This window comes from Lates calcarifer, linkage group LG13 (assembly GCF_001640805.2).
Source record: "Lates calcarifer isolate ASB-BC8 linkage group LG13, TLL_Latcal_v3, whole genome shotgun sequence".
NCBI classification, from domain to species: Eukaryota; Metazoa; Chordata; class Actinopteri; family Centropomidae; genus Lates; species Lates calcarifer.
The window spans coordinates 21,343,711-21,359,102 of record NC_066845.1 but is presented as its reverse complement, the minus strand read 5'-3'; the positions used below and the strand labels follow the sequence as shown (position 1 = coordinate 21,359,102).

Sequence of the window (15,392 nt, the reverse complement as noted above, 5' to 3'; positions counted from 1 at the left end):
TGTGTGTGTGTGTAAGATCCTCTACATGCCCCTGACTGAGCTGAATGTCAACATCAGCATGATCACATGTTAATGTAAAAGCACCACTTCCTGTGTCTGAATACAGCCTCACAGAACTGCTGGCATGACTCTGGATTATTAGTCTTGTTTAACTGAGTTATGTAAGAATTCAATCACATTGAGTTCACAGCTTGATAAAGCTACAGCCTTCAACAGTGTCACTGCACTTAGTGATCATTATTGAGTATGAAGATCAGAGAGACTCGGTGATCAGGCAGCGATCTGATACCAGTCCATACAGTGCAGTACTCTACCCACACTTCCTGCCAGATGTCCTGACATAAGGAATGATGGTGCACTAAACAGACATTCAGTTCAGTGGCCTCTCTCATCATCTCTGCTGTTTACCCACCTTACTACCACTCCTGACCACAAACCTGATGTGTTGATAATTAAGATGGAAATAAGTAAAGTATTTATTCCACTGCATGATTTCCAAATCCAGTTGATGCTGTCAGTGTTTCTGACACATGTACTGTCTAAAAACAATGAGCTCACAAAGGATTGAGTTTATATATGAACTAGAATGAAATGAGCTGACTTACCTTGACTTTTATCTCAATGGAGTGGATTTTTTTATTCAACTTTATGAAAATGTGATTCAGAATTTTCATTTTCCTGGCCAGAATCAAACCCTGTTTCTTTAGAATGAAGATGGCAGTATGATAGTGACTAGTATAAATCAGAGCCTTGTGTGTCAGCAGTGTGTCTTACCTGGTTTGGAGGTTCACTGCTGAAAGAATCCATCTTGCATTCTAACAGTTGACTGTGACACCTTGTAGGTAAGGTGGCCATGCCTCCACTGTGTTGATGCTGGCGAGCTGCTCTCACCTGAGGAAACGCGTCTGGGCTTTCCTCCGAGGAGAGGATGTCGCTGGTCTCGTCTCCTGGAGGACTGACCTTTTTATCAGTGGGAATAGAAGAGTTGTAGCCATTGTAGCAGCTCTGGAGTTCTGACTCAGTGCTGTCCCTGTTGTCTCGGTTAACGGACGATCGTGATATGACGCCAAACTTGCGTGTGCGTTTGCAGTTTGCTGATCTGTCAGAGGGCTCCGAAGCTCCGGCCTGCTGCTGCTCTTCACAGCTGTCACTGCTGACGGAGGTACTCACACCGCCATTAACATCACAGGGAGGGAGAGGAGCCTTTCGCTTGACTCGCCGCAGCATGATCAGATAGATACAGCCTCCATTCCAGCACTGATCAGCCAGGTAACTGCAGAGAAGCATTGAGGGGATAATCATTACATACAAGTTCAAATATATGGAAACGATGGGTCCAGATTTCCTCACATTTCTACTTGTTTGGGTGGAGGCGAGTGTACAATCACTGCAGGGGAGGGAGGAGGGAGGTGTAAAACTTAGGCTTGACTTCTTCTATAACCATGGCCACTAAAAATGACACGGAGGTTTCCAAAAAAAGTATATTTTAGTTTCTGAGTAGTTTCCCCATCTTTACCTTCTTTGCCTTTAATTCTAAGGAGACTTTTTGTGTCTCTGATTCACTTTGTATATTCAACAATGAGCCTATTTCATATTTCAGCTGCTAGTTGATAGCTGTCTGCTGGATTTTAGAGTTGGGCTTTCAGCACATAATGTAGTTCATCACTGCAAGATTGGGTTCAGTTTTCAGTTAAGTAGTCCTACCTGGCTCCGCTGACGTCTACTCCCACCATCAGCTGCCCATTCAGTGACAGCAGTTCGTCTCTCAGTTTGATCCCTCCGCAGCGGGCTGCTGGACTCTTCTTCTTCACCTCCGTCACCCAGATACAGCCCACATCCATAACAGGGCCCTGGTCCCGCCTCCTCCTTGGGCCTCCCTTCTTTCGTCCATCAGGGTCCCCAAATATTGGGATGTTCCCGAAGCTTAGGCCAAACTCAGTGGTATCACCCTCATCTTTACTGAGGAGAACAGCATGAACCTCCACATCTACGCCCTCCCTGCAGATGGGGGAGCTGGCTGATGGAGCTGTGTCACCCTCCATGAAGTTGAACTTAATGTACTCCACCAACTTCTGAATGGCAGCCAGACACAGGGACATGTCCTCCACATGAACACTGTTAACACTGCTGCTACTGCACATGCTGTCTCCCTCCCCATTCTGGGTGGAGTCTTGATCCACATGCTGGAGAGAGAAGAGGAAAGACCAGTGAATGAAGATGAAGATAACATTTGAAATGAAAATACTGGTTGTTTGCTTTAACATTCTGAAACACTGTCTGGTTTTATTTTACCAGGATAATCACTAGTGTGTATGTTTAGGCTCATGCAGGGAACGCATGTTGACTTCTGACAAAACACATGTTGTGTTTTCATTTTAACCAATGAGCTGTCCACATTGACAGTTACATGTGTCTAATGTGTAACTTTTGGAAAAGCTGGTCATTTCCAGTGTCAGCGCCTGTGACTGTGAGTCTTACCAAGAGACTCAGAGAGTTAAAGTGTGCAGTATTCTATATTTTCCATACTGTCAACAATCTCTATGAAAAGACCAGAGAAAGCAACATGTTAGTTCATCACTCAGTATCTTCTGACTTCCCAATTCTGTCTGAGGCTCTCAGCCCTGACCCCAATGATTCCAACCGAAGATAGATATCTTTAAAACAGCTCTAATACATTTACAGTTATACAATATTCAGTATTTCTAACAGTGAGATTCTGGACCGAGATCGGTTCATTTTGATGTGTGCAATTGTTGTAAGTGGTGGATTTGCTCACCGAGGCAAAGTAAATCTGTGCAGCACATTTTGAGTTCAAACTGATCTGCAGATCTCCAACACAGCAAACCATGAAGCCAGTGCTGAGGGAATGAGGAAGTACTAACTACATCACTGAGCCTCCAGCACTGCATATCTCCTCAAGAGATACAAATGAATTTCACTGTGTCACTTGACTGGCCATTTGGACCGTGACTGGGCACCTCAGTGCTGAGCCTGCAGTGGTCTCTGATGGAACCAATGAAATGGATACAGTAGCCACTGGAATGTATAACTGCTGTGAATCCAAGCTGACTGAGGTCTGGAGATGATTTTTTAAAGTTTGACCGTAGAGACTGACCTTCTTCAACAATCATCCATAACACACTGTGATTGGCTGAGACCAGTCCAGCCAATGTGCTCTGCTTTCAGACATCTGGTTTCCATAAATAGATATCATGGACAATGAGGCTTCCTGTTTACACTCCTGTAGGTTATACACAGGGCGGATTTAGTGACATGGGGGTCCTCTGCACGCAGAGGTCACATTATTATGACATTTTGTTGTCATAACAAGATACAAGATAAGTTTTTATTTTTACAAGAAACATTTATTATCATAAAAACATATGACTATATTTAAATAACCTATGGCTATTTCACAAAAGCAATGAATCTGGTTAGAACCAACTTTTCTCATAAACATGATGAACTGATCTGAAAGTGATACACAGCGTTGAAACAAGAAGATAGAGTGATTGCAGCCCACACTGGCTAGAATAAAAACCACAGTTGTCTAAATATAATAATAAGTTTTATTTCATGTTGAGACTGAAGCACCATCAGTGTGGGGTAGAGCCTGACCCAGGGCAACAGGGTGTCTACACCATGGACAGGTCACCAGTCCATCACAGGGCTGACATAGACACACAGATAATCATTATCACACTCACATCTACATGGGAATTTTTAGAGCAGCTACTAGTGAAATCCATTTTGTTCACATCAACAACTATATGTAAAACTATATGTGTGCAAATGGAACAAACTAAGCAGTGTTTGGCCTCTGGCCTGGAGAGAGGTGGAGGGGTAATGGTGGACATTTGGTACTGTTTGCTGCATACATGGGGACATATAGTGTCATGAGGTACAGTATGTGGTCAGGAATTATAGGTGGGTCTTAGACAGAGGTCTGATCCTCACTGACAGTCACTGACACCAATTGCACACACAGTGATTATGCAAATATGCAAAAACAAAAGCAACCCATAACCATCATACACAAAAACAACTACTGTCTACATCAACATGTTATATGTTTATCATGTTATATGACTGTTGTAAACTACCATGTCTATTTAGGCAGCGATGGACCAGAGACAAACCACAGTGATAAGTTTCTATCACAAGAAACCTTTGTGGTAGAAACTGAATCAATCTGGTATTTAGTAATGACAAGAAAATGTCTTCATAAGATGAAAAATATCTTGTTATAATGTGATGAGGATCATGAAACAGTGATAATGCAAAACTGAGCAGAGGTTCCTTTGTCATGGTGTCCATAATGTTACATTTGATATTCCATATTTAAGTGGAAACACAGGGTGGGTGAAGTGGACGACGTACCTTGTGCCCAGAACTGTCCTGATTCAGGCTGTGGTCCTCCTGTGGTCTTGTGGTCTGACCCCCCTGCCAGTCCTCCAGCAATGGGAGGATGCTGAGGGCGTTGTCCTGAGTGATGGGCATCCTGGCATCCTGGGCCTTTTGGTGGGTCTCTCACCAACAGCCACACTGATGCTTCTGATAGTTAGTACAGGCACAGGAACCAGTCAGGGCTGACATGTCTGAAAGAGGCCGGCCGCAGAGAAACTGTGCAAAGTCCACTCAGAGATTTCCAGATGAATCAGGGTGGAAAATATGGGATTACTGGCAGGAAATTTCAGCTGTGGTGTCTGCAGCACCAGCACGCTACCTAAAGAGAACACAATAACAGGTCACACTGTAGCAGTAGACAACAAGGTAAATAGGGTAAATACAATTCATGAACATTTGTTTTGGATTTTTATCACTTTGCCAGCTCCTCTCTTTTTCATTTCTAATTAACCCTCATAGCTACAATCGCACGATCTATAGTCAAAGCCTTATACCCATGAATTGGCAAAGTTGTCCTTGGATATTGCTTTTAACAATGGTGTAAACAATGACTGAGCACAAGGTAATTTGTTACAATTTTGCTGCAGTTTACATGTCTCACTTCGGGCTGCTTTAAACATTTTAGTTCATTTTCTGGATAAAAATGTACCTAAATATTAATCAAGAACAGCAATAGTTTTCTTATACACCATTTAAGGTTCATATAGTATGCTGCAGCCTAACCAATCAGCCTCAGTCGGTATGGAGGTCAAATCGTGTCAACCAGCTTTTCTCCCTACTTTGCTGGGAGCTGCATGTCTGCCAGTTTTTTTTCTTCTTTTTTTCAGTGGTGAGACATTCTCTAAAGGTTTGGGCTCAAATTAATACGTTTGGTTTTCAGTCTTTTAACTTGTCATTGCCTATTCCTTTTGACAAATTCTTTACACCAACAGAACAAGATACAGCATTTTTCTACAGGCTTAACAATGGCCATTAATATTTAAAAGATCTCCTTATTGAGAACAAGTTTGGCTATATATGTCTTATTCAACTGACCACACAGCAGCTCTGCTGAATAAAGAACCTGTTTCCACTCTTAATGATAATATATTAAGATTCTGTGTTAATTATTTTAACCATGACAACAAGGTTGTTTAATCTTAACGAAATACTTATTTTCCTTAATATTAAATTGTGTTTATTATTGAAACCATGATGATGACTGTCCAATACGCCACCATCATAGCGGCACTGTTTCAGAAGATGCTCCTATGGGTTGTATCCGAGGGTAGGGGTTTGCTAAGGTTGAAAGGTTTGTTGCAGTTTTTGACAGTATCTCACATCACAAAACACGAAAACTGAACCAAACCCTCATAGATATACATGTGTTCACCACAGAGCATAAAGCCCCCACCTTTCCTTCCTGTTTTGTTGAGGTGGAAGGAAGCTGCCCTCCTGCATACTCTCTGGTTTAATAATTAAATGTCTTGTCGTCTTGAGAAGAACCATTATTCCATTCATAGATCAGCTGAAATTAAAAGGGCCATGTTGCACAACTATTAATGGCAAAGGCAAAGATGAATATGACGCTTCCTCTTCAAGTCCTGAATGAGTGAATGTGAGTGTGAATGGTTGTTTGTCTCTAGATGGCAGCCCTTTGATAGACTGGTGATCTGTCCAGGACCCCGCCTCTTACCCAATGTCAGCTGGGATTGGCTCCAACCCTCTGTGACCCTTAAGCATAAGCAGTATAGATAATGGATGGATATTATTTTTTTTCACACACTAGCTTACAAGAACCCCTCTAAGGGATGAACACACCAGAATTCATTTGAACCAGAGAAAGGTTAGGTTAAAAGCATCTGTAGTTTACCTTCATACCTGTAGTTCTGTTCATTTGATGCAGAGGTTTAAAAATACATAAAACATAACACAACCATTGTTAGCTTTTAGTTGTGTTCTGTTTTGTAGTAACACTGATTTTTACAAACTAAGAGGAGTAATCATGAAGTCAGATCAGCTGACAGGTAAGTTCTTAGTTACACTGTCATTCTGCTTCAGCTTTAGCTTCTTAACGCCACATGGAGAAAACACATTCTGTGACTGGGAGTGAGTCATACAGCACTTTCCTGACTAAAGAAGTCACCATGCATGATAGTCCTGCATTAGTCATGATAAATAAATAGTCAACAATGGAACTACAATTCACTCACTTTTTAGTGAGAATCTGATAAATATGCCCTACCTCTGTTTTACAGAAAAAATTACCTTCAGACATACTTAGGCTGACCTTCACATAATGAAATAATTACCATAACACAGCTGTCATCATGGCATCAAAATGTTATTGTTATAAAAAAAAAAGCACAAATATCACCCAAGATAATGCAGTCCTATAAATAAGTACATTAAGAAAGTTGTTTATGAGAAGGGATATAGAGTTAGATATAGAGTACAAGGGTTCATTTTAAATGAACCTAACTCGTTCAGTGCGAAAGCACTCATTGAAAGTGATTATTATTAAGATTCTATATTATTATTATATATACTATTATATACCAAAAATAAAAGAAGTAACTAGTCAAACCTTGTTTACCAGGTAATGTAAGTTAATTAGGGTTAGGGTTAGAATAATGATGAAATGTTGCGGTATGTGTATGTAGTGTATACACAATGTATCCTACAATTTACATCTTAAAGAGGATACAACTTTGAGATTATGTTAAAGGAAACAAATTGGATGATAAAACCCATTCTCTGCAGTTCTCTTGAACCATGACACCACTTTTCATGTGACTGTTGTGTTAAAAACAGTAGATTTTATATTTAATCTTACCATATACATATATAGTAACAGAAACATCCTGAAATACACCCAAATTTTAAAAAAGTGACTGCTCTCCCCCCACAATCCCTGCTGCAATAAATAAATAAAAATAAAACCAATGACTGCCTGGATGATAAGAATCCATCTAGAAATGCTAAAAATGCTTGGTTTGTAGAACTTAGAAAGTTCTGCCTTGTCCATGGCTGATGGTCATGTTAGGTTTGTTGTTAATGATGTGAAACATGCTAAACCAGCAGCGTCCTTCAGGGGCTCCATTCATAATGAAGTGCTCATATATGAAGTGAGGAATCTGGGTTGACCCTTCATCTACATGCTTAACTACAGACAGAGAGCAGAGTACAGCCACATCTGTGGCAGATATAGACAAAAACACAGGCTACCATCAGACCACACTTAAATGACTATGCAGAGCTTGGGCTTCAAATAAACTGTTGGGCTTTGTGGTACCATCTGAGTCTACTATTCCTGTACACTCCAACTGAAGGCAAAGAGGGCCTGCCCTGTTCTGGCCTAAGCTCAACCATGGTCTAGAATGGGAGGAGTAGGTTTACAAGGAAGTAGTGGAGATGAGGGTATAGTAGAATCCTAGCAGGATGAAGCTTCAAAACATGATATCAGGTTACAAGTCAATTCCATCCCATAATGTACGACTGCAGGGAGGAAATCCAAGATGAGAGATTTTCTGGGTTAAACTAAATGTGCACAATTCCTAAAAGACATCTCACCGTCATCGTCATGATTAGGAAAGGAAAAGCCTGAAGGCATCATCTGTTTGGGATGCTCATAAGATGTATATAGGAAATATAGGATCTTTGAGCATGACCCATTGGGACTTAAAGTCAGCTTTACTTTTGACCATTTTTTAAAAAAGAATCTTAGGGGAACATTTTATGCCTGAACAAGACGATAGAAACAGATGACAATGAGGGGGGATGAGAGAAAAGAGAGATGAGGAATGATATGCAACTACAGCTCTTGAGCAGACACTAACTGGGGATGTTGCAGTTCATAGTCAGCACCTTAGCATCTTGCAGTTCCCCAGGTTTTGTGGAAGTGCAGTAATAAATGACAAGAATATAATAATATAATCATAGCTGATCAATGCTGTTGTCTCACTGTTCATAATCAAAAAGATACATTGCTGTTACCCAGCTAGTTCAGTGAGCTCAGTAGTGTCAGAGTGGCTGTCCCTGTATTTTCCCTCCTGTTTGTTCCAGCTGCGTTGGGGGTGGCTATTCTGATGTGGGTGTGTTCAGAAAATTCAGCTGAGTGTTCAACTCTGCATCACCACAAAGCTGGCAAACTACTCTCCTTCCCTTTATTTAGAGAACCTCTGGGAAGGAACACACAGGCTGAACTGGCAAAATTCACTGCAATAAGAGCAGGATACATTAATATGAACGGTGGCTATAAAACGGCCATAAACAAACACCACAAGAGAAAACTACCAAACATGTTAAGTCCACTCTCAAATGAGAGTCTTCAGAGTCGAGTCACGTTGTCCTCTGTTTCCACCACCCATTGACGATTAATCTTATTTTTAACAACTACAGCGCTCTCCCTCAATCCAAAATGTTAATAAAGCTCAAACCTGAATATTTAAGAAAGTAAAAGTCAGTTTTTGTCTTTCTTAAGAGAATATCTCACAAGAGAATAGCTCACAATTATTTGGCAAATATTGATGCGCAGGATTATTAGGCAACTAAATTAAAAATGAATATTTTCCCATTGCACTTGTTTATTTTCATCTCTTAAAGTGAACAAACAACTGAAAATGTACAAATAAACATTTCTAACATTTCCACAAAAACATAGCATTTTTAATTAACACCAAACACACTACTTCAAAAGATTTAAGAAGAAATTCAAATGGATTCTGATTTAGATGGAACGCACCCTTAGAGAAAACCCCCCTCAGCCTCTAATACGCCCTCCTGTGATGTATGATAATGTATTCTTTCTGATCCCATCCTGTCTCCAAGTACACCTCAGGTACAAGAGGTGAGCCTGACCATGAAATTTCAGAAGTGCTTTTAGCACCCAGATCTGATTTAATCTGATCTGTTCTGTTCTGACCTAATCTGATCTGATCTGTTCTGCCTGCTGAGGCTGTCTGCTCACACATTGGAAATACTAAATCCTTTCTCACAGAGCAGAAGGATCCTTTTTAAATGTTTATATTTCAATTCCACATTAACCAAGGGTATACATTCATCCCTGCCTTAACAAATGTAATAAAAACAGTCTTGACTTTGTTCATATTCAGCTTTTCAGCTTAATGCTTTCAGACCTGATGCTTCTGTGATAACTACATCACAGAAGCAGCACTTCCTGTATTAGCTGCAGGTGAAATGAGGGGGAAGCTGGTGTTGAGCCAGTGTGTAGTGTAGCTGTGATGGCACCCTTTAGGAAATAAAACACAAAATAGGCTAATTTTTGTGGATCATTTCATACTTCATACTTAGCTAACTATAAATAATATTATGGTGGGGTGAAACATGTTGTTCTTCTCTGATGCAGAGTAAAGGAGCTGTTTTCTGTCTCCTCTCTCCAATGTCACAGTACCTGAAACCTTGAAATTACTGTGAGAGTGACAGAATGAGGCCTTTTCATAAAGGTTTTAAACTGTAATCTTCAGACAGACAGAGAAAGAGAGAGAGAGAGATGGAAACAGAATCAGTTCATCAGCTGCTGACACAAATCTGTTAAATAACAACAGTATTAACATAACATTTCCAGTAACGACCTAAATCCTTCTAAATGGACCCCTCCCCCTCTGAGCATAATCTCTGGCACAACACTTGTAACAGAATTAAAGACCTTCAGTCAGTATTGATACAGATTTACAGCAGCTCATCACTGATATTATCACCCATTTCAGACACATCTGTTTGGAAACAATGCTAAAACACTCTGAAATCATGTGGTTAACTTTTATCATGACGAACTGTGGAGGAAAGCAGTTGAAATATTAAGGTTCAACACCTGAGGACAAGTTTGTTCTCATCATTTGGATCGGCAGTTTACATATAGTGACAGTATTAAGCCACTGATTATCTGTCAATGATGAGAGTAGTGACGGCAAATGTAAACTGCTCTCAGTAACCAGCCTCTCCTCTGCGGTCTATGTGCTCTGTCCAGTTAAAGTTCCCATACTCATGTGAGCTGCACTCTGGTCCCAGCAGGACCTGTCACTGCTGGCTGACACTGTACTGTGACACTGTGGAACAACCCACAGCTCGCACAACACTGCTGTAGAAGACTGACTGACTGCAGTCACTCAGTAAAGATAGGCCTCTGTTGTCCTCCTGTCTAGATCTTCCTCACAGAGCTCTCTAAGTTTGATGCTGCACCACTCAGGTGTATACACCAGTGCTTTACTGTCAGCTAAACACATTTCTCTGGCTTATAGTTTGACAACAAGGATTAGTTTCCCAGTCTTTGTTGTGTGTTTCAGGCTGACCTACATGTCTCATCCCACCCCTCCCCCTCTACCCTGCACTTCTCCTGGGCGCCATATGGCCAAAGATTAGAAAAAGACCCATTTCAGTACATCCGAAATGTTCCTTTATTCTCTGACAGTGTGATCCACTGTAGTCTGGAAACTTAAATTGCTGACATTAACTTTAAAACAGGTTTTTATATCCACCATCAGGACTGTCAGTGTTGTGCAGGTATATGCACTAAACACGGTTATGCCTCTAATTACTGCCATGCATGACTCAATGAGCAGCTTGTTTTTTCTAATACAGTCTGAGAACTGTTTTCTATTATTTTCCAATAATCTGACTTAATGTTAGTTTGAAGTTTGTCTTTCTTTTTTCATAAAGTAAATGAGTAGTGGGCACACTCACAGCTGATAACACTGAGGCTGGAACACTTCAGAAATCAAATCAAATCAAAAATTACTCTGACTGATAGATCACATCTTACACTGACTATACAGAAGCACTCACAACAGCACATCACAATGTCAGGGTGTAATAACAATAAGATTCTTGGTTTTTACCTGTTGGGAAACGGGAGAGAAAGTCTGACACGTTTTACCAAGGAGATGAAGTTCATTTAAAGTTAGTTATCAATTAGCATTTTACTTTTGATCTTTTTAAAGTTTTTAACTGTGGTATAAACCATGTGGTTTGTTTGAAGGTGAAACTGACTGAGGGCTCTGAGGCTGAACAGGGGCGATGGAACATGCCAGGGATTAGAGATATTTATTGTTTGAGGCTGTGGTGAGCTGCTGTCAGCAGTTTGTGAGCGGTGTGCACAGAGAGCAGAGCACGCTGACTCTGTCTACAACTGGAGAACAACTGGTATTTTCACCTCACTGTGAGCTCATCAGTGTTTCTGTGCTGAGCATCCTGGAACCACAAACAGCAGCACAGTCCAGCTATGTGTGTGTGTGTGTGTGTGTGTGTGTGAGAGAGAGAGAGAGCAGACAAAACTATCTCTATTTTTAACGATTTCAGTTTATCTCTGATTATCTTGCTCTCTTTCTTAAGCAGGTGGAGCCATACAGTCGTACAGACTGAGACTTGAAACAAGTTGAATCAAGTTCAAATTGAAACAGTTTCACTTCAGGTAGCACAAATGAGGATGAAGACATGGTGGCCTAAGGGAAAATCAGTGTGCATTTGGCTACAGATTCAGTGGGGACCAACAGGCAGAAACATGTGTGGTGGTGTGAGCGCAGTGATTACAGAACCTGCTCGTGTACTGTCTACCTGTCTATCTGTGCAGAAACGCTCTGTGGATGTATGAAAATCATGACTACTTAGCCTTCACCAACAGCACTGTGATAGGAGACCAACTCTTGATATTTCTTCTAAAAGATTCTCTCTGCTGTTAACACAACAGAATGAATGACTGTGCATGAATGCCGGACAAATCATTTCAGGAATATGTTTGTAGCTGTTTACAAGAGGGGTGGGTCATTCACTCGTGTATGTGAAACAGATCATCTGTTCAGACATGGCCGCGTTTAAAACACTGTGCACTTGTATAAACTTGCATTCTGACAATAAGAAGCAACTAGTGCTCCTCCCTCTGAGAACCACTGCTCCTCTCTGAACATGTCTCTGACCTTAACATATTTTCAAGTCTGTCATAAAACAATACTCATGTGCACATTGAAACTGATTTTGTTGTAATGGTTTGTATGGAACTACGGTTATCTGAAGTCAATATGATGATATTTTCCAACATTTCTGTCTCCTTATTATGAAGTTCCCTCCTCCTGTTATTTCCATGCTGAGCTCCAGTTGAACGACAGCAACACAAAAAGGACATCTGATGCTTCAAAGAGTGGAACTTTGACAGGCACTCTCTTGATTTGTACAGCATCATTATCTGTCACAGGTATGGTGGCAAAGCTGTCTCTCTCCTGCACGTTATCGTACCCAAACATGGCCATCATCTATCATCCACAATATTGTAACACATAGTTTCCAATAAAATGTATGAAATTTTACAATACATATCTTCTCTCTCTTTACTCTGAGTCACAAATCAACACTTCAGTCACACTTATACCTACATCACAGTAAAAAACATGATTTTTTTATGGCTGTGGACAGCAGTGATAAAAAAGAGATATCCAAAATCCACTCTGTAAAAACCATTGGCTCTAATATGTAATGCTGTATGCTAAATTTGATTTTTTATTTTCAGAAACCTTGTACCACATAAAATAATTGTCTTAATGTGAGTTGTCAACTGAAGAAGTTTCATGCAGTCATGAAAGACTGTGAAACTTAAGTCAGACATGATCCACCTCAGCCCAGTCCAGTCCTCACAACTACACAATTTCAGCAGAACCCAACCTGAAGCTGATGTTTTAATATAAAAATATCCATCACATTCACATGTCACAGTCTGTCTGTTCTGATCAAATGGAAGTGTATCTGCTTCCTGAGTCCACCTTCAAAAAAGCTGGAAGAACACTTTGTGTATGGATTTCCCTCAAGAAGAAAAGACAGTCACTTATAAAGGAGGGAAGTGGAGATGATTTGAGCAGAAATGTTAAGATAAATACAAAGGTTTACTGGAGCTACTGTCTCCTCTGGTAGATAGTCCAGAAATATTCAGAGTCCAGAACTCAAGTGTAAACTGAAAATCACGTGTGTGTGGTTGGTGAAGGTGGTGGGCTGGGAACGATCAGTGCAGTCTGGATGGCAGCCTGTAGATGTAAAAGCTATCACATTATTTCATAGTGAGGTCATGTTGAAACTGTAGTCAGAAGAGTCTGAGTGGAGTTAGAGAGAGCAAAGATTTCCTCAGCAGGAATGCAGAAGGTAAACCAGTCTACAATCATTTCACTGCCTCATTTTCATCCTGACAGAGATGGAGGGAAAATCAGACGGAATGGGCCCATCACCAAACAGGAGGCAGAGAGGAAAAAACCAAATGTTGTTTATGGTGTCTGCTAAACTGATGCACCATTATTCAACTAACAGACACTACACAGCCCACACACGCTGTTCAGTCTGTGTAGTGTATCTTATCATTTTACCCTCTGTTACTTGCTCGTATCAACGTTAAGGCTACTTTACGAATATAAAGCAGTCACAGAGGTGGCTTTCTGTTTGGAAGCTGACAAATGAAACAAGATGAGGTCAAAGGAAGAAAGTCTCTGACTGGAGGCTGCCTTGACTAATACAACTTGTAACTGTTAAAGTTATGGTGATGATGCATTTCAAACCCAGCATGTGTTCACATCAAAAGTGAATCAGATCAATGAGACAAATGAAAATGTGTGTTTGGAAAGTGTCACACGGCAGTGCCCAAGGCTGGGAGCTGATCTGTGTCGTGACTGTTATTATCTGCTGTCCACCCGTTATTCATCTTTGTCCCTGTGGAAACTGAACCTTTAACTCACGCGGACAGAAAAATAATACTACTAATAATAGTGCACTAGTTCACTCACAGTTTCCTAGTGTGTCAGACTGTATCATGGATGAAAACAGATTATAGACTGTACCTCTGGGCTACATGCTCCTGCAGGTCGAAGGCTCCCGCGTCCGTTTCAAAACACCTGAATATTCCATGTAGTCTGGTTTTTATAAAATGAACTCGTTACGACTGAGAAAAGCGTCTTAACGGTTCAATCCGTGCAAAAATAAAGTAGCACAAAGCTGCATTTACGCTCCGCTTGGGGAAAAAAGTGGCTCCAAACTTCAAAGCTCCTCACAGCGGAAATCCACGGCAGGAAAACATCCAAGAAGATAAAGTTTTCTTCAGTTACAGACACTAATGTGCGTTTAGTTTCCACAGGTACAGATAATACGCTTCAGGGGACTGATGAGCTTCATTCGGCTGCTCAGTTCTCAGCTACAGGCGGAGGGCGGAGTCACGGTGTCCAGATTTTGTTGAGACTGCTGTTTTACCCTGAACTCCGCCTCCCAGGCTCCACTTCCTCCCAGACAGCGATGTGGCCCCTAGTCCGCTACACCTATCCACTACTACACTGATCCAGTACTACACAGATCTACTACTACCAGGGTTGCCAACTTTTGGTACTGCTGGCTGGAATGAGATTTTACTGCCATGGGCTCAATCACAGGTATGCGCACTAAATCACGGGCATATATTTGGACTCAATTTACCATCATGGTTATAAAAAGTATGTCGGTGCTAAGATTTGAGCACGCAGCCCTCCCAATTCCACCTAGGCAAATACTCACAATTTCACAATATTGGACATACACTGATCCAATAAAGGACACAAAGTTCCATTAACACACTTTCTCTACATGGTGTATGGGGAAGAGATACGGATATTTAATTAGCGAACTAAACAAAATTGTAAACACTGATTTAACATATTACATCCCATAACAAATCACTAGCATAATGGAATCAAAACGTGGATGTACGTGTAGTGATCTTTGCTAGCCAAAGGTACAATGAAAAAGGGCTAACTAGCGACTTTGGCTACTTTCATTGTGAAATCTTTGGTGGATGGTACAGTGAGCTAGCCAACTTACCTGTGAAAGTCTCCTCTTCTCCGTTTTCCCTCATTCTCATTCCTGCTGCTTGTCCTCTGAATGGTTTGCTAATGTCAGTCCCTCGTCTCTACCTTCTTAAAGTATCTCAATGAACTCATCATTTGGAATAACAAAGTTTATAAGATATTCTTGAAAACATGCATAGTAGCTAG

At 40.8% G+C, this 15,392-nt stretch overlaps 1 protein-coding gene across 3 annotated transcripts in view; it reads right to left on the bottom strand.

Annotated features, from left to right (window-relative positions):
• The window catches only part of pdzd2 (PDZ domain containing 2), a 42,781-nt gene extending 28,222 nt beyond the window's left edge, over positions 1-14,559 (bottom strand). For all 3 annotated transcript variants that reach the window (XM_018669278.2, XM_018669281.2, XM_018669283.2), the window contains exons 1-4: positions 14,214-14,559; positions 4,381-4,726; positions 1,705-2,183; positions 775-1,273 (exon numbers count right to left, since the gene is read on the bottom strand). In XM_018669278.2, the coding sequence (XP_018524794.1) occupies positions 775-1,273; positions 1,705-2,183; positions 4,381-4,500 (1,098 nt within the window). In that variant the 5' untranslated portion in view covers positions 4,501-4,726; positions 14,214-14,559. The remainder of the gene's footprint in view (positions 1-774; positions 1,274-1,704; positions 2,184-4,380; positions 4,727-14,213) is intronic.
• Between the last annotated feature and the right edge of the window lie 833 nt (positions 14,560-15,392).